This window comes from Pan troglodytes, chromosome 8 (assembly GCF_028858775.2).
Source record: "Pan troglodytes isolate AG18354 chromosome 8, NHGRI_mPanTro3-v2.0_pri, whole genome shotgun sequence".
NCBI lineage: Eukaryota > Metazoa > Chordata > Mammalia > Primates > Hominidae > Pan > Pan troglodytes.
The window spans coordinates 78,198,625-78,218,472 of NC_072406.2; the positions used below are offsets into that span (position 1 = coordinate 78,198,625).

The 19,848-nt window shown below is 36.1% G+C and overlaps 1 protein-coding gene across 6 annotated transcripts in view; it reads right to left on the reverse strand.

Moving 5' to 3' along the window:
* Positions 1-19,848, reverse strand: part of CTNNA3 (catenin alpha 3) — a 1,849,205-nt gene that overhangs the window by 69,840 nt on the left and 1,759,517 nt on the right. For all 6 annotated transcript variants that reach the window (XM_054660126.2, XM_054660128.2, XM_009458543.5 and 3 more), the window contains one exon: positions 1,937-2,042. In XM_054660126.2, coding sequence (XP_054516101.1) covers positions 1,937-2,042 — 106 coding nt within the window. The remainder of the gene's footprint in view (positions 1-1,936; positions 2,043-19,848) is intronic.

Genomic DNA, 19,848 nt, shown 5'->3' on the forward strand with positions numbered 1-19,848 from the left:
TGAGAGAAACAGCAAAGCTGGAAACATCACACTACCTGGCTTCAAAATATATTACAAAGATATAGTAACTAAAACTGCATGGTACTGGCATTAAAAAAAAAACCACACATAGACCACTGGAACAGAATGGAGAACCCAAAAATAAATTCACATATTTATAGCCAACTGATTTTGAACAAGTGTCAAGAACACACATTGAGAAAAGGATAGTCAATAAACAGTAGTGGGAAAATTGGATATCTATTGCAGAAAAATGAAACTAGACCCCTACCTTTCACCATATGGAAAAATCCAATCAAAATAAAGGCGTAGCATAAAATCCAAAACTATAAAACTAGTAGAAGAAAACACAGGGCTTCAGGACATTGATTTTGGCAAAGATTTGATGGCTAACACCTCAAAAGCACAGGCAACAAAAGCAAAAATAAACACATGGGATTATATCAAACTAAAAAGGTTTTGCACAGCAAAGAAAACAATTAACAGAGTGACAAGACAAACTATAGAATAATAGAAGATATTTTCATACTATTTGACAAGGGATTAAAATACAGAATACATAAGACATATCAACAGAATAATAAAACAAATTTTAAAATGGGCAAATGATCTGAATAGTCATCTCTCAAAAGAAGACATACAAATGGCCAACAGGTATATGAAAAAATGTTCCACATCATTAATTGACAGGGAAATGCAAATCAAAAGCACAATAAGATATCATCTTACCCCAATTAAAATGGCTATAATTGAGATAACAAAAAATAAATTCTGTCAAGAATGTAGAGAAAAGGGGACTCATACCCTGTTGGTAGGAATGTAAATTAGTACAGCCATTATGGAAAATAGGAGTTTTCTTTAAAAACTACTACTACTACTAATAAACTAATAATAGAACTACCATATGATCCAGCAATCCATTATTGGGTATTTATTTAAAGAAAAGGAAGTCAGTATGTCAAAGAGATAGCTGCACTCCTATGCTTACTGCAACACTGTTCACAATCTGTCAATCAGTTAGTTAGAATCAATCTAACTGTCCACCAATCAATGAATGGATAAACAAAATGTGGTATACAAACACAATGGAATATTCAGGCACAAAGAAAAATGAAATCCTGTCATTTGTGGCAACATGACCAAGACTGGAGGACATTATGTTAAGTGAAATAAGTCAGGTACAGAAAGACAAGTACCACATGTTCTCATATGTGAGAGTTTTAAAAGTTGATAACATAGAATTAATGAATAGAATAATGGTCATCAGGGGCAGGGAAGAGTAGCGGAGAGGGGAAGATAAAAATAAGTTGGTTAGAGGTACAAAAATACAGTTATATAGGAGGAATAAATTGTAGTCTTCTATAACATAGGCTGACTATAGTTAATAATTTATTGTGTATTTAAAAATAGCTATATGAGAAGATTTTGAATGTGTTCAAAACAAAGAAATGATAGATGTTTGAGGAATAGTATATGCTCATTCCCTAATTTGATCAATACACAGTGTATACATGTATAGAAATATATGTACTCTACAAATGCAATTATTATGTCAATTAAAAATAAAACATAATAAAAATAAATGTTAAAAATACACAACCAAAAAAGAAAGAAAGAAATATAATGTATCAACCACAACAAAACTCGGTTTTGTAATTACAATTGATTAAAATTAATTGAGTATATTTGATGCTGAAGAGCTGACACTAGAAATAATTTGAGTATGTTTTAAGCTAAAAATATCTGCCCTAAGAAATAATTAAGCTTCCTTATAATCGTCCATTACCTAGTGTATTAATAGAGCTATTAGAAATTCAATTATAATTTAGAAAAAATGGTTGAATAGAGTAAAAATTTAACTTTGCCTAAATCAATGTTCTAATGGCAAAGAGCAATTAGCATGAACTTTTATGATGTCCATTTGTAAGTAACTCACCTGATTAGCAATCTGCCTAGCAAGGACATCCATCCTTGATCCTGATTCTGATATCATTTTCGCTGCATAGATCACATCAGTTGTATGCTTTAGTGGTCCTTTGCCCCTGGAAAAAAAATATATATATGTTAGCTGTGGTGTTCATGAAAAAATATATGTTAGCTATAATGGTTCACGAAAAAATGAAATTAATCTATCCGTCCATCCATCCGCATATGAAAAATATTCGCATCCCAAAGAATGGCTAGGCTATTGTTTTTGTGTTTGTTTGTTTTGAGACTGAGTCTCACTCAAGCTGGTGGTGCAGTCTCGGCTCACTGCAACCGCCGCTTCTCGGGTTCAAGCGATTCTCCAGTCTTAGCCCCCGAGTAGCTGGGACTGCAGGCGCGCGCCACCAAGCCTGGCTAATTTTTGTATTTTTAGTAGAGATGGGGTTTCACCATGTTGGCCAGGATGGTCTCGATTTATTGACCTCGTGATCCACCCGCCTCGGCCTCCCAAAGTGCTGGGATTACAGGCGTGAGCCGCCGTGCCCAGCCGGCTGTTGGTTTTAATATTTTGATTTTGAAAAGAGCACAATTAGACTCCAGTATTATTATTATTTTTTTTAATGCCAGCCTATTGTGTTAAGTCAAGAAATACTGCAGAGAAGATGAAGACCTTTTTGATCTTCATTCCCAGGTGTTTATTATAGTAAAACTCAGCCTAGACATACCCTTCATAGACCTAGATACCTCAAGGCAAAGGTATTTTCCTGATTTTAGAGAGAATCATAATATTTTGGATATTATATGTATCTAACGATTTATTTTTTATCAGCAGGCCTACTTTTAGTATTTCACATTTTTTCTGTTGCTATATTTTAGTTACTTTAAAAAAAATTATTGATGGTAAAATTCATTCTTTTTTATGGGGTACATGTATTATTTTGTTATTTCTACATGCATAGAATGTGTGATGATTAAGTAATGGTATTTAGGGTATCTGTCACGTCAGTCAAGTATTATTTCTATTTGTTGAAAATATTTGAAGTCTTCTCTTCTAGCTATTTTGAAATATTCAATACATTGTTTTTAACTATAGTCATCCTACTCAACTATTGAATATTTGAATTGTTCTTTCTAACTGTATGTTTGCTCCCATTAACCAACCTCTCTTATCCCCCCAGTCCCCAACAAACACCATGCCAAGCCTCAGATAACTATGATTCTACTTTCCACTTCCATGAGAGTAAAGTTTTTAGCTCTCACATATGGAGGAGAAAGTGATATTTGTCTAACTCATTTCACTTAGCATAACGTCCTCCAGGCTCATCCATGTTGCTGTAAATGTTAGGATTTAATTCTTTTTTAATGGCTGAGTGTTTCATTGTGTGTGTGTGTGTGTGTGTGTGTGTGTGTGTATATATATATACACACACACCATATTTTATTAATCCATTTATCCAACACTTAGGTTGATATCACATCTTTGCTATTGTGAATAATACTACAATAAAAATAGGGGTGCAGGTATCCTTTTGATATGCTGATTTCCTTTTCTTTGGATAAATACTTAGGAGTGAGATTGCTAGATCATACGTTAGTACTACTTTTAATTTTTGGAGAAATATCCATATTGTTTTCCATAATGGCTGTACTAGTTTACATTCTCATCAACAGTGTATAAGAGTTCCCTTTTCAACATACCTTTGCCAGCATCTGTTTTTTTTTTCCTTTTAATAATAGTCATTCTAACTGGGGTAAAATGATATATTATTGTAGTTTTGGTTTGAGTTTTCAAGCTAATTAGTGATGTTGAGCATGTTTTCATATACCTATTGGTCATTTGTCTTCTTTTGAGAAATGTCTGTTCATGTCCTTTGCCTGCTTTTTGATGGGATTATTATTATTTTCTCCTGTTGAGTTGTGTTAGTTCCATGTATTCTCTGAACTTTAGGCCATTATTAGAGAAATAGTTTGCAAATACTTTTAAATATTAAATATTTAAATAATTTAAATATTAAATATTTTCTACTATTTAACAGGCTCTTTACTCTGCTGATTATTTCTTTTGATGTGCAGAAGCTTTTTTGTTTAATATAGTCCCATTTGCCTATTTTTATCTTGCCTGTGCTTTTGAAATCTTAGCCATAAAATCTTTGTCTAGACCAATGTCCTGAAGCATTTCCCCAATGTTTTCTTCAAGCAGTTTTATAATTTTGGATCTTACATTTAGGTTTTAGCTGATCTTGAGTTGATTTTTGTATATGGTGAGAGATAGGTGGCTAGTTTCATTCTTCTGAGTATGATTATCCTGTTTTCCCAGCACCATTTATTGAAGAGCCATCCTTTCCCCAGTGCCTGTTCTTCCCACCTTTGTTGAAAACCAGTTGGTTATAAATGTGTGGATTTATTTCTGGGTTCTTTATTGGCTCATGTGTCTATTTTTATGCTCATACAATGCTTTTTTGGTTACTACAGCCTTATAATATGTTTTGAAGCCAGGTAGTATGATGTGTTGTGTCCTTTTTCCTGTTCTTTTCCTCAGTATTGCTTTGGCTATTTGGGGACTTTTGTGGTTCTATTAATATGTAACATTTAGGATTGTTTCTTCTGTTTCTGTGAAGAATGTCACTGATATTTTGATATAATTCCACTGAAAATGTAGATTTCTTTTGGTAGTATGGATATTTTGATAATATTAATTCTTCTGATCTATGGGCATGAAATATATTTTTTATTTTTTTTGTCTTGTTCAATTTCTTCCACCAGTGTTTTATAGTTTTGTTTGTAGAGGTCGTTTCTTGTTTGGTTAAAATTATTCCTAGGCTTTTTTTTTGTAGCTATTTTAAATGGGATTGCCTCTTGATTTCTTTTGCACATTGTTCAGACTGGTGTATAAAAATGCTATTGATTTTTGTATGTTGATTTAGTATTCTGCAACTTTCCTTAATTTTTCAAATCTAAGAGTGTTTTGGTGGAGTCTTTAGGTTTTTCTTAATATAAGATAATTTCATTGCAAAGAAGGACAATTTGGCCTCCCCTTTTCCAATTTGGATGACTTTTCTTTCTTTTTCCTGATTGCTCTGGCTGATAACCTTCAGTACTAGAATCCTGAAGGGGAGTTATAAAAGTGGGCATCCTCATCATGTTCCGGATCTTGATAGAAAGGCTTTCAGCTTTGCTCCAATCAGTATGATGTTAGCTGTGAGTTTGTAATATGTGGCCTTTATTATGTTGGGGTATATTCCTTCTAAATCTACTTTCTTGAGAGTTTTCATCATGAAAAGATCTTGAATTTTATCAGATGCTTTTACTGAGCCTATTGAGATGATCACATTTTTTAATCTTTCATTCTTTTGATATGATGTATCACGTTTATTGATTTGTGTATGTTGAATCATCCTTGCATCCCAAGGATAAATCCCACTTGATTAATGTGTGTTATCTTTTTGGTGTGCTGTTTGATTCATTTTGCTAGTATTTTGTTGAGGGTTTTTGTGTCTCATTCATCATGGATATTGACCTGTAGTTTTCTTTCTTTCTTGTGTTCTTGTCTGGTTTTGGTATGAGGGTAATGCTGCCTCATAAAATGAAATAGGGAGAATTCCCTCCTCTTCAGTTTTGTGGAATGCCTTGAGGAAAATCAATGTTAGTTATTCTTTGTAAGTTTGCTAGAATTCAGCAATAAAGGATCCAATTCTGGGCTTCTCTTTTTTGGGAGTCTTTTTGTTACTGATTCAATCTACTATGCATTATTGTTCTGTTCAGATTTTCTATTTTTTCCACACTTGATCTTCGTAGGTTTTGTGATTCCAGGAATTTATTCATTTCCCCTATGTTTTCCAGTTTGTAAATGTTAACTGTTAATAATAGTGTCTGATGATCTTTTGTATTTCTGTGATGTCAATTTGTAATGCCTCCTTTTACATTTATAATTTTGTTTATTTGGGTATTCTCTCTTTTCTTGGTTAGTCTTGCTAGCAGGTTATTTAATTTTTTATCTTTTCACAAAACCAATTTGTTGCTTTGTTGATCTTTCGTATTTTTTTAGTCTCTGTATCATTTAGTTCTGTTCTTATCTTTATTACTTCTTTTCTTCTACTAATTCTGGATTTAGCTTGTTCTTGCTTTTCTAATTCCTTGATGTGCATCATTAGATTGTTCATTTGAAAACTTTCTACTTTTTTATTGTAGGAATTTATTGCTATGAACTTCCCTCTTAGCACTGCTTTTGCTCTATCCTATAGGTTTTGGTATCTTGTGTTTTTATTTTCTTTCTTTTTCAGAAACTTGTTTGATTTCCTACTTAATTTCTTCATTGACTTGATGCTTGTCTAGGAGATTGTTGTTTAATTTCTACGTATTTGTACAGCTTCCAAAATTCCTCTTTTTATTCATTTCTAGTTTTATTTGATTGTGGCATAAGAGGATACTTGGTATGCTATTAACTTTTTAAAAATTTGTTAAGATTTGTTTTGTTGCCTGACATATGGTCAATCCTACAGAATGTCTATGTGCTTATGGGAAAAATGTATATTCTACAACTGTTCAATAAAGTGTTCTGTAGATTGGCCTCTTAGGCCAATGTGGTCTAAAGTGCAGTTTAAATACAATGTTTCTTTTTAAATTTTCTGTCTAGATGATCTTTCTAATGCTAAGAGTTGAGTGTTGAAGTCTCCAACTATTATTGCATTGGAGTACATCTCTCCCTTTTGATGTAATAATATTTGCTTCATATATCTGGATGGTTTCATATTGGGTATATATGTATTTATAATTTTTATATTCTCTTGCTGGATTTGTCCTTTTATCTTTAATATAATGACCTTCATTGTCTCTTTTTTACTGTTTTTGACTTAAATATGTTTTTATCAGATATAAGTAGAGATACTTATGCTCACTTTTGGTTTCTGTTTGCACCAAATATCTTTTTCAATCCTTTACTTTCATTCTATATGTCTTTACAAGTGAAGTGAGTTTCTTGGAGGCAGTAGATAGTTGGGTCATACGGTCCTTGCTTTTGGTTTTGGTTTTTGTTTTCAAATCCATTCAGCCAGTCTCTCTCTATATATATATTTTTTAGATGGAGTCTTGCTCTGTTGCCCAGGCTGCAGTACAGTGGCACAATCTCAGCTTACTGCAACCTCCACCTCCTGGGTTCAGCCTATTCTCCTGCCTCAGCCTCCTGAGTAGCTGGGATTACAGGCATGTGCCACCATGCCTGGTTAATTTTTGTATTTTTAGCAGAGACAGGGTTTCACCATGTTGGCCAGACTGGTCTTGAACTCCTGACCTCGCGATCTGCCCGCCTTAGCCTCCCAAAGTGCTGAGATTAAAAGTCTGAGTCACCAAGCTATATCTTTTAAGAGCAAAATTTAATCCATTTACCTTCAAAGTTATTATTTATGTGTGAGGATTTATTTCTGTCATTTTGTAAATTGTTTTCTGGATGTTTTGCGTATACTTTGTTCCTTTCTTTCTTATTGTTTATCATTATGGTTTGGTGTTTTTCTGTAGTTGTACCATTTGAGTAGTTTCTACATTTGTATGTTTACCAGTAAGTTTTATACTTTCCTGTGTTTTCATGATAATAGATATCATCTTTGCACTTTCAGATATAAGAACCCTTTAAAGGAGTCACGAAAACAAAGGAAAGTAATAAATTTCCTCAGTTCTTGCTTATCTGGGAAAGAGTTTATTTCTTTTTTATAGCTGAAGGATCAATTTTGCTGGGTATAGTGTTCTTGATTGACATTTTTTTTTTTTTGGTTTTTCTCCTCCCAGCTCTCTGAATATATCATCTCATTCTCTCCTGATCTGTAATTTTTCTGCTGAAAAATCTGCTCTTAGTTTTAATAAGGTTTCCTTTATGTTTGACTTAACATCATTCTCTTCCTGTCTTTAGAAATCCTTTCTTTGTATTTGACTTTCAACAATTTGACTATAACTTGCCTTTAACAAGAACTGTTTGAGTTGAATCTATTTGGGGCCCTTTAAGCTTTCTGAATCTGGATGTTCATATCTCTCCTAAGACTTTTAAGTTTCCAGGCATCATTTTACTAAATAGATTTTCTATGGCTTTGGAATTCTCTTCAACTTCTGGACTATCCAGAATTTGAAACTTTGGTTGCTTTATGGAGCCCCATTTGTTACACAGGATTTGTACAATCTTTTTTTTATTATTTATTCTATTTTGCCTGACCAAGTTATTAAAAAAATCCTTTATTCCTGCTATAAAATTATTTCTTGTGCATAATAAAAATCTGTTGTTGAAGCTCTCACATGAATTTTGTATTTCATTCATTGAATTCTTAGTTCCAGAATTTTTGTTTCTTTTTTATGATGCTTATCACATTGGTAAATTTCTCATTATGTTCTTAATTGTCTTTTCTGATTTTTTTTGTATTCTTTATCTGTGTTCTATTGTATCTCACTGAGCTTCTTTAATATTATTACTCTGAACTCTTTTTTCATCATTTCATTAATTTCTTTTTTATTGTAATATCTTGCTGGACAATTATTATGTTTCTTTAGATGTGGCATATTTTCTTGACATTTAATGTTTCTTTTGTCCTTTCATTGATATCTTTGCATATGGTGTAAGTCACTTCTTTATTTTTTTGGATTGGCTTTTGTAGGGGAAGGTCCTAAAGATCTATCTGCAGTGTTGGTTTCATAGGACACTTTAGCTTTGATTCTGGGTGCATGCGGTAAGGTAGGCTCCATGTGATTTATTTGTCTATAAATAGCCTTAGTGGTATCTGTGATTTCCTCTGTCAATTAGGCTGTGGCTGTTAGTGCAGGCTGTGGTAAGGCTTTGTAGGGGATGAGAACTGCAGGTGGGTTGGTCCTCTGGCCTTGGTGGTGGGCCAAGCATGCCTGTCCTTGGGCCCGCAGGCAGCGTGCATGGGCACGAATGTAATTAGGTCTAAGAAGGCTAATTCTTGGACCTCCAGGTGGCTTTCTTGGGTTCTGGCAGTGGCAGTATTGGGCCATGTGGTTCATTAAGTTCCTGGGTAGCATGCATGGCATGAGCAATGGCCATATCTGTGACAGGACAACCCCATGGGCTCACAGATAAAACATGTTTCTGCTAGCGGTGGCTGTGATGAGCTGGGTGGGCCTGCCCTTAGGCGCCTGAAATACTTGCACTGATACCAGTGGTAGTGGGTGGGGCAAGATGATCCCCAGATCCCTAGACAATGTGCCCAGGCATGGGGGATGTTGCCAGGCCAGACAAGCCTCTCATTAGGCCCCCTCCATTGTGCACACAGGTACAGGCTGTGATCGGCAGGCCAGGGTGAAACCTAGGCTCCCCTGGTAAAGTGCTGGGTGGTGGCAGCAATGACAGCAATGAGCAGGGAGAATCCATCCTCAAGGCACGTGCAAGTACACTGTGGGCCTGTTTCTGGGAATTGGGGTTATTTTCAGTGACAGCAGCCACAGCCAGTTGGCTCTCAGGCTCTTGGAAGTATATGCTTCAGTGTCCAGAATTGGTGGAAGCAGCAGCCGTGGGGAGAGCCAGTCTTCAGAGCATGTGCAAGTTGAGGATTGCTGAGGAGGCAGAGTTGCTATCAGTGGGAGCAGCCCCAGGCAGGCAAGTTTCAAGTTCTGGGGAGCACATGCTTTGGCTCCCTTTGTCCCAGGGGCACCTTGCTTTGCCTGCTACACCACCCATAACCTGGGGTGCAAGTTGCTGTGTGTTCTATAGTGCTGAGGACCCTGCTGTTCTGCTGAGTCTAATCACTCTCATGCCACTGCAGTCCTGTAAGGGATGTAGGGAGATGTCAGTGGGGTTCTAGGGATGTAGGAATGCAGGGGATGCTGAGCCCCAGGGAGAGATGCAGTCTGGTTTGGGCCACATTCTCACAATGACACTGTGCTACAACTGCTTAGGACTCAGGGTGTTTGTGGGACCCAGCATAAGCTACCTATCTGGAGTGACGCCATTACACACTATCCAGGCTGCTTCCTGTGGTAGCCTTATGGTCTGCAGGGGTCAAAGAACTCTCCAGTGACTAGGATTGCAGGAGCCCATGATGGGAATGTGGACTGCTGGGGCATTTACCATTTTCCCACAGTGGGGTGACTCTCCAAGCTCTCAGGTGATCCTGACCAAGCTGGCAGCTTTACTTCCCTGTTTTTTTTCTTGCCTCAGGTGTTTCATGACACTCCTCTGTTGAATTCCAGTGTTCTGTCTTAGATGCTGTATTCAAAGAATGATTATGTACTTGCTATTTTAGTTTTTCTTTGTGGAGGAGGCAATTGCTGAATGCCTCTAGTCAGCCATCTTGGAGTCCTGTTCCAATCTTTGTTTTTTAAATCTGTTTTTACAGTCTTTCCATTAATTGTGTTTTTTTAATCCCATTATCTATTCTCCACAGTTGATTCAAACATGGAAAGTCCAAGCCTAAGAAATGTGTAATCTAAGGCCTTCAACATGAAAACATGAATTAAATTTATCTTCTCGTTTGTCTCATAGTGGTTCTCCCACTTTCAAAGAGGAGTTACCCCAAGACTTACCTAAGTAAATCCATTAATTCTAGCATTCACTTAAAAGGAAAATGTTGACAGTATTGCTGAGATGAGTGAAAAAGAAATCCAGAAAAAAATGAATTAGGCCTGAGGACAATTAATAAGAAGTACTGAAATGACATGATATCTGTTGATCTAAAATAATCCAGCCAAATTTTGGTGAAATATAAAATCTGGTGCTGCACATTGGTCAATCAGTATACACATCTTCGGTTAGCCAACAGAATACTACAGTTGGAGGTGGAGAGTGGTGGCCTGGGTCCCTTTACATGATCTTACCCCTCCCACCCTTTGATCTGATCTTGTTTGCCCATTACTAAGTTATGCCACTTAAACATCATGATTTAAGCATGAGAGAAAGAAAGAAATTGTCCTATAGGAAAAGGATGGAAAGTCTAAACTCAGAGAGTACCGGAAAGTCAATGAGGCCTATAAGAACACCATTCATGTATTCTTCCTTACATGGTTTATTTTTGTCCCTCTCAGTTCTCCCTCAATCTGTTTACTTGCTGTTAAGTAAAAGAAAAACGTCCGGGAGCAGTGGCTTCTGCCTGTAATCCCAGCACTTTGGGAGGCCGAGATGGGTGGATCACCTGAGGTCGGGAGTTCAAGACTAGCCTGAGCAACATGGAGAAACCCCATCTGTACTAAAAATACCAAATTAGCTGGGCATGTGGTACATGCCGGTAATCCCAGCTACCTGGGAGGCTGAGGCAAGAGAATCGCTCGAACTCAGGAGGCAGAGGTTGCGGTGAGCCGAGATCATGCCACTGCACTCCTGCCTGGGCAACAAGGTGAAACTCTGTCTCAAAAAAAACAAAAAAGAACTATATCATAATAGTTGAGTATAATATAAAGCTGGAGTCATGTTATCTTGGTTCCTAATGCCACAGAATAAAAGTTGCGTTGATTTCAAGATTCTACAAGGTAGGAAAGAAGCAAGAAGTGTGCCTTTTAATTTTTGGAGAAATTTTCCATTTGTTTCCTGAGTGAGTGACCATTTTGATACAAGAACAGCATTTCTGTGAGAAAAATGCATACTGTTTTTGACACATTACTGTGAAAGGGAGCCAAACACCTATATAATTGGATCCTTTCACCAAGAGCTCCTTTCTTTAAAGATGTACAACTGGACTGAAATATGATAAGGGGACATTTTTCTATCTTCCCTTTTTCGAAAAAGAATAAGTGAATGATTATCTGAATGAATGTAGCTGTTCCATCCATTTACAACCACTTCTGTCCATATTTCCTAACTCTCTACTGAGTCTTACCACACTGAATTTCTGGGTTTTAATTATTAGATTTCTGTTCCTTGTCCCTAGCAGAGAACAGGGCCCTGAAGAAACAGCTCACTAAAGCAATTGTTTTGATGCTTCAAAAGAAAGAGGGATAGTGAGGAGGGGAAAAAGGAATAAACTAGTTAGAGTGAGAAAAGAAAAATTCTGAGAGGCCAAAATACAGTTGCTTAAGAAAAGACAGGGAGTGAAAACAATCTTGGTGCATGTCTTATTTATGCCTTGAACTGACCTTGAGAATAGACACCCTAATATTAAATCCAATAAGATGTGTTATTAGAAGAAAGTCTTTGTTCACAAAGAAGAATAGCACTATGTAGTGATAAAAGACAGAGGGGATTCATGCAAAGCTAAATGATCAAAGAACTCTATACCTGAAAACCTGAACCTAAAATACTTGTGCCCTGTAAGCCAAAAAAGGCCCTTTCATTGTCCTTTTTCCCATGGTGCTTCTCAAAATCATTATTAGCAAGTTTCCCTGTAAAAATGAAACAGCATGTCTAACAACAATGAAAACCTGGTCTCATAGATGGTTATCATCACATGTTTTCTCTGAATCTGCTGACAAAGATTGCTTTGTAATAAAAAAATCAACATTAATCATTATAATATTTGAGTTGCTCTTATCAAATTTACACATCAGGCAGGACTAGATGTTATGTACATGGTTATGTTCAAGTAAGGCATTGCATTTCATTATTTCAATGCATCTCTAGAAAAAGTTAAACTTAAATAAAGCTGTCTAAGCTCCTGAAAGGCAATGCATCAATTTTTCAAGTCTTAAACAATGGACAAAGATTGTTTCTAAGGAGAGCAGCTAAGGCTCTCATCTTTTAAATGATAGACAGTGTTATATCTAAAGAGCAGCTAAAGTACCCTTCCCCTCAAAATACTATGTTTCCCAGTTTAAAAACCCTGGGCTGATGAAAGGGAAATTACCTCTAGTTTTAAATGCATACCTTGTTAGGAGACCACTATCTTAAGCACATGTAGAACCTAAAAGTAATGATAATACACTATGCCAAACCACAATTATTCTCTTCCTCGTGTTTTTAATTAAATGTATTGCCTGGCAAGCTTCCTACTGAATGCCAAACAAAATACACATTTTACAAATGAGTCTATATCATGCCAAACTTCGAGAGGATTCTACAATTACTGAAACTATGATAAATTTTTTAAATTCTCAGCCTGAAATGTACTATGTAATGAAGGCTTTTTAAATTGGGAAATATATTCAAACGTTGTTTGCTGCCTTCATTTCCATAATGGGTTCTTGGGATCTCCTGTCAGCAAATAGCATCTTAAATTATTGCATTGGATCCTACAGAAAAAGACCTAGAGAAGAAAGGGTTAGAGATTGAAAATATTTTAAAGAAATCAGAGGCCAGAAGTCTTTAATAAACAGTGGTTACAATAATAATAAAAAAAAAAAGCAGATCAAACTCTGAAGTAGAGGGCCTGCCACTAGCTGAGGTAGTGCATAAGTTAATTAGCCATTCCATTTTTATACATACTTCAAAACATTATCTCGTACATAATAAATATATACATTTTGTCAATTAAAGAAAGTAAAATGTAATAAAGATAATTTTAAAACATTATGGGTTAGAAAGTATAATGAAAAAGGCTATAATAACCCAGTGATGGTAATACCATGGACATTTTATTCAGATAAGTGAAAGGAATATCTTTGAAAATTTATTGGCTTGGCACAAACCTGCCAGTCATTTCTGACACTGCCTCATCCTTGACTCTCTTTCCTATCCCTGACCTCATCTCATTTCTGGCATTCATCTCCTTCCTCCTTTCTCTTTTGATTAAAACGAGAAAGAAGAAGATGGTACAGGTGATCAGAAACAGGTCAATTAACTAGGGCTATGGCTTAAAAACAAAAAATACCAAATGTTTTCATAGAGTCATTTTGTCTTTTTAAGGACAGTGAATATCTATGAAATGATTTGGTAGTTTCTGCTATTGTGTGAAAACAAAACAGAAAGTTTAATTACATTATTTATATTTTTATTCCCTAAATCGTTGAAAACATAATAGTATTAAAGATCAAAAACTTCCTCCTTAATCCTTTTTTTCTTTGATGTTTATATAGAATAAGTCCCATAACATAGCGGTTGATTTTATAGATGAAAACAATAATAGCATATATTTTCTTCTGTAATTAAGAGTTAGCACATTCAGCATTTTGTTTGCCAGACACTATACTATACACACACTAATTTTATCAGTATAATAATCCTTAAGTTTATAGTTGCTCTTGTGCTTGTTTTGCAGATGAGAAAACTGATGAACAGACAAGTTAAACGTAGCTTGACCAAGTTTCACAGGTAGTAAATATTGGAGATGGGATTTGAACTCAGGGAATGTGGCTACAGAGTCCACTTTTAACAACTATGCTATGTTACCTCCCATAAAACATATCGAGTTAAAAATTAAAATATTAGAAGATCACCTTAGCCATTGATGGGCATTACCATGAATGCAACAGATTGAAGACCAGGGTTAAATATAGGTGATGGGTAGTTGGGAGGCCCACCAACAGTGACTTCATCACACATAGCAGCCTCAAGGAATACAGCCTAAATCTCTGTCCCAGTAAAAAAAAAAAAATATATATATATATATATACATACTACATTGCATAGATTTTGGGGGTCATGACAAGTGACTGAAATGGACCCAGTAGCCTACAGTCCTGGGGTTTCTTTCTTGAGATATTATTACTTCTTTCTGTCTCTTATTCCCATTACCTTTCCTCCCTCTCTCCTTCTCCCTGGGTTCTGAACACTACACCGAAACTCAGCCATTCCATGTGCCATGCTACATGGGAGATTTAACTTTGATGTTTTCCTTTTTATAATATAGCAAATGGAACTTTTATCTGAGAGTCTTAGCTTTAGATATAATCATTTTATTTCTAACATTCAAATTTAGTGCTGTGATAAAGTAGATTGAAATGAATACAGACTTGAAAAATAAATTTTGTCTGCATCCCAGGACTGCCACTGATTAGCCATGTAGTCTTCACTAGTTGACTTTGCTGATCTGAGCTTATTTTCTCTTAATTAAAATAAAACTGTGGCATTTGTCACATGGTAAGGAATAGAAAATCAAATGTTTTACACAACATTTGACACATAGCAGATGTTCATCAAATGTCATTTTTTCTTTCCTTCTCCTTTTACAAATAATTATATTTTATAAAAATCTACCTTTTCATTTTATTTACTTATTTTTTACTGTTCTTAAGGTGCATCAGCACCTTTTCACTTTTTTAAATTCCAAAATTACAATACTTGCCAGATAACATCAACTGAATGGATTATATTGAGTTCCTTCTTACACCTGCTGACAGTAGTACTTTGCAAGTCTTGTCCATATATTCTTTTAGTAAGAAAAAAGGAATATAAAATATATACACACATAAACTCTCTCTGTGTGTAGTTGTTATCGTTTAAAGTTGTTATTTAACTCCTAATACAGAATTTATTTACTCTTAGTGACAGATACTTGTGGTAGTATAACTTCCTAGGATTATATAAATTAGCTCTACAAGAATAGAGCTGAATTACAAAAGTAAGGGAATTCTACTACCAGAATTCCCTTACTTATAATTCTGTATTAGATAAAAAAGAAAAAAAGTAGTTATCATGGAAGCAACCAAAAATGATAAGTTGAAAAGAGATATAGACTCAAGCAAGGACACACTGTTCTTCTACTATTCAAACATGAAACTTTAATTTGGCAAATTTCTCCCTCTGGGTGTTACTTTCTCTTGTAAAGTGTCATTCCAAAGTTTTGAGGACCCTATAAAAGTCCTTGGAAAATCAGCTAATGAATACTCAGCTAGCAATCATCTTAAGTAATTAGTATCCTGAAGAACTTTTGGGATTCAGGTCTGAAAAAGGAATTGCTCCATGAAAGAGGGAAAATGTTTGTCTGACATTGTATATATTTGTCTCCTTTCTATTTCTCTTGTTCCATATTATTCAGAGTAGCCTAACTGCTATTATAATATCAAAATGTCTTAGTAGCTTAACACAATAAATTTCATTCCACTCTCACATGATAGTCCAGGCGAATTGTGGGTGGTGGGCTATGTACCACATAGTTGTTCAAGGACCTAGGTACCCTCGATCTACAAGATATCCTGTCCCCTAAGGCTCCAGAACCCTCTGCGCAAGTCATTGCATCCAGATATCCAACAACAGAAAGGAATCAGAATAGATCTCATAGGAGACTTCTGGGGTCAGGACAGAAATTGACACACTTCACTCCCACCCATATTCCAGAAATGAGATACAAAGGCTCATGTAACTGCAAAGAAAGCTGGGAAATGTATTCTATTCCATCCGGGAAAGAAAAGAAAACAAGGTTTTGTGAACTCACAGCATTGCCTTTGCACATGATCCCAGGGGTGCTAAAATCCTATATTTTATTTTATTTTCATTTCAGCACCAAAAGGCTGTGTTCCTTGTGAAAGGAAATTTTGTATGTCATCAAGTAGATGGGAAAAATTGAGAAAGAACTGAGGCACTTCACTAATACAGCTGTAATTACATGACATATACTCTGCCTGGGCACAAGACCAATTTTATTTCCTATTTTGACATTGTCACCATCTAGAGGATCTATTATTAAAAACAAAAATTACATGAATTCTACTTTGTGCACAATAATAGTGTTTCATATTCAATGTTGCATTTGCTTATGAAACAAAGATAGAGTGTATTTTCAAGACATTTTAGGTGATCAACCTAGGAGAATACTTTATTGCTATTGCCATTGCTGCTGCTGGTGGTGGTGGTGGTGGTGGTGTGTGTGTGTGTGTGTGGAGAGAGAGAGAAGAAATTCCCTTCCTCAAATTCACTACTACTTTTCTAAAGAAATCCTAGGCACAATTTTATTTTCTGTTCTTCGGTCCTCAAATACCCCAATTTACCCTTTACCTGTTAGTGTTGTAACAAATCCTAGACAGATTATAGAATTCATAGAAGAATTTCATGGAGGGGGAAAAAACCCAAGAAAAAACACAAAACCCATAGGTGAAATCAAAGGTAGAATTAGAATGAAGAATTTCTTTGGCAAAGTTTGTTTTTTGTTATATTGTGGGCAAAATAGAGATCAGTAAACCAAATAATTTCGATTTTTGTCTTTAGTAAAACAGACTGTTTTCTCCAGGACTTTATAAGTCTGAAGATTTAATATTTTTTTGTGTGATTTTGTACTGAAAACATAACATAATAACAAACATTATTGTGTTATTATGTGCTTACAATGTTCCAGGCACTGCTGCAATTGCTTACTTTTCTTACTCACTTCTCATACCCAGCACTGCTGCATAGAACTGCACACCTTTTGCACTACACACATTTAAGGGCAGCCATTCACAGCATGGACATGCCCATAATTGCGCACATCACATCATATGCTGCTTCGCATGCCCACTCTGTTCCTAAAATCTATTATCTTTGTCCTATAAACAAGAAAACAGAATTTTAGACGCTCAACACTCCTTAACTTTTCTCCAACATATAAGAATACAGGTCAGTTTCAAATGAATAGCAAGGAGTTTAAATCCATGTTTTCAGAGCCAATTAAAAATAAATCTTGCAGTGAAAGCATCATCATAGGTTTTATGTCAGTATGCATCTTAAAGCACTGAAATTCGACGGGTACCTCAGAATCAGTGGAATGTTTTATATATTGCAAAGAAATATACAGAAACAAGATATTCCCAGCCGTTGTTCTAAGTGGGTCTGATTAAAACATTATTCTCTGTCTACCTGAACCAATCCCAAGGATTATAAAATAAATAGCCCCTTCTTTGGTTGAATTTCTTTCATCAGAAATCTGGCATGTATCTTTTTCTTTTCCTTTTTTTCCCATCTACTTGGGTCTGAAAAGAGATAGATCTAAGGGGGGGATTACTATGGTTTTCTCCCCCAGTTGGACTTTTGGTTCATAGAGACATGTAACCTAGTTGCGGGGGTCCATGATCGACCATCCGATGTTCCCTAGAACCAACAAAAGTAGCCATTAATGTTAGCTGAGAAACTTTACCCTAGTGAAAATTGTGGTTTCTAGGTAGAAGTTCTTCTAAGGACTTCAGCCTATTTTGTGACTAAGTTTGTTTTCTATAACATCTAAAAAGCACAGCTGTCTAAGAAACACTGCCACTCTTCTCTGCTCTTTCTTCCAATGGCAATGAAATTCTTGCATCACCCTAAGGAGAAAACTAGAGTTGGTAGTTGAATGCATTTTAATTCTTACAGTTCCCTCTGTAACTCATGACTGGCATCACTCCTGTATTACTTGTTCCACTAATTTTTCTTCATGCAATTCTTGCATTAGTTTCTTATCGCTGCTGTAACAAATATTAACCAATTTGTTGACAATACACATTTATTATTTTATATTTCTGGAACTGGGAAGTCCAAAGTAAGTTTCACTAGGCTAAAGGGAAGGTATCAGCAGGGCTGGTTCCTTCTGGAGGCTCTGAGAGGAGAATCCATTCTCTCACCATTTTCAGCTTCTAGAGGCTGCCTGTATTCCTTGGCTTGTGGATTTTTCTTTCATCTCCAAAGGATATCACTAAAAGGTATGCTTCTGTTATCACACTTATGTCCTTCTCCTTTCTGTTCTCCTGTGCTCTTGAAAAGACTCCTATAATATCATTGGACCAACACAGATGATTTACAATAATCTCTCCTCACAGGTTTTGGGAATTTGAAGGTGGACATCGTGGAGGGCCATTATTTAGCCTACACAGTCCTCAGGAGTCACTACCAAGTAGTTAGAATCAGCTCCTATGATGAAGCTATTGATTTTCCTGCATTTAAATCAAAGCAGTCAGTTGGGATAAATTGACAGTGTTATGGTGATTATTTCTCTAGATTGCCAGTTATTTTTTAACATGACCTATATTATTCCAACTTCCAGTGAAAGGGTCAGGTTCTTGGTTCTTAATTATTTGCTAGCTGTATGCTCCTTTACTTACAATTCATATCGAAGGTGGGTGGCCTGGAAAAATTTGGAGACCTGAGAGAACCAGAATTACCTGGGAAGACACTTTATGTGTCTGGTGCTACTCTCCTTCCCCAATACACTACATATTAAGTTTAACCTGCCTTTTCCCTCTCCTGGTGTTACACATTATATAAATACTCCTTGAAAGCACATAAGGCTCTGGCGTGGGGCAAAAGGAAGAAGGAAACCTCTTCTAGGGTAGATGAGAACATTTTTTTTCAGGTGATTATTATATATACTAATTTCCTCTTTGACACCCATGGACCTTGAAAACCCTAGTACATGTTTTCATAAGACATTCAAATACTATATAAATACTGCATACTTAAAGGCATCACTTAGGGATCACATTATAGTTAAAACTACTTAGTAATCCCCTTTATTGAAACTGTGAGATGTGGTATAAACTTCTCAGTGGTGCCTCTCCAGACTCATTTGAGTAGTAAGAATGCACAAGGAAAGCCTTTTTTTTTTTTTTTCCGAGAGGGAGTCTTGCTCTGTTGCCCAGGCTGGAGAGCAGTGGCACGATCTCAGCTCAGTGCAAGCTCTGCCTCCCGGGTTCACACCATTCTCCTGCCTCAGCCTCCCAAGTAGCTGGGACTACAGGCACCCACTACCGTGCCCGGCTAATTTTTTTGTATTTTTAGTAGAGACGGGGTTTCACCGTGTTAGCCAGGATAGTCTCGATCTCCTGACCTCGTGATCCGCCCGCCTCGGCCTCCCAAAGTGCTGGGATTACAGGTGTGAGCCACTGCACCATGCTGCAAAGCCATTTTTATCTTCCCTCGTACATGGGAAAGTTACCCCTGCAATGTCCTCCTCACCAACACCCCCCCACACCCAACAAACCAAAAGACTAAAAGTCATTATTCGTTGACACCCTCTCTGGACACAATGGGAAATCTGTACTCAGCACCAACATTTGAAAACAGGTCTTTTCTTGCCTTCCACACATTACTTCTCTGAGTGTGCACATTAATCAAAGCCAATGTACTGTAAATACAATCACACTCTCTGACTGTGAGAGTCCCTCTTTTTCCTGTTGGCAGTG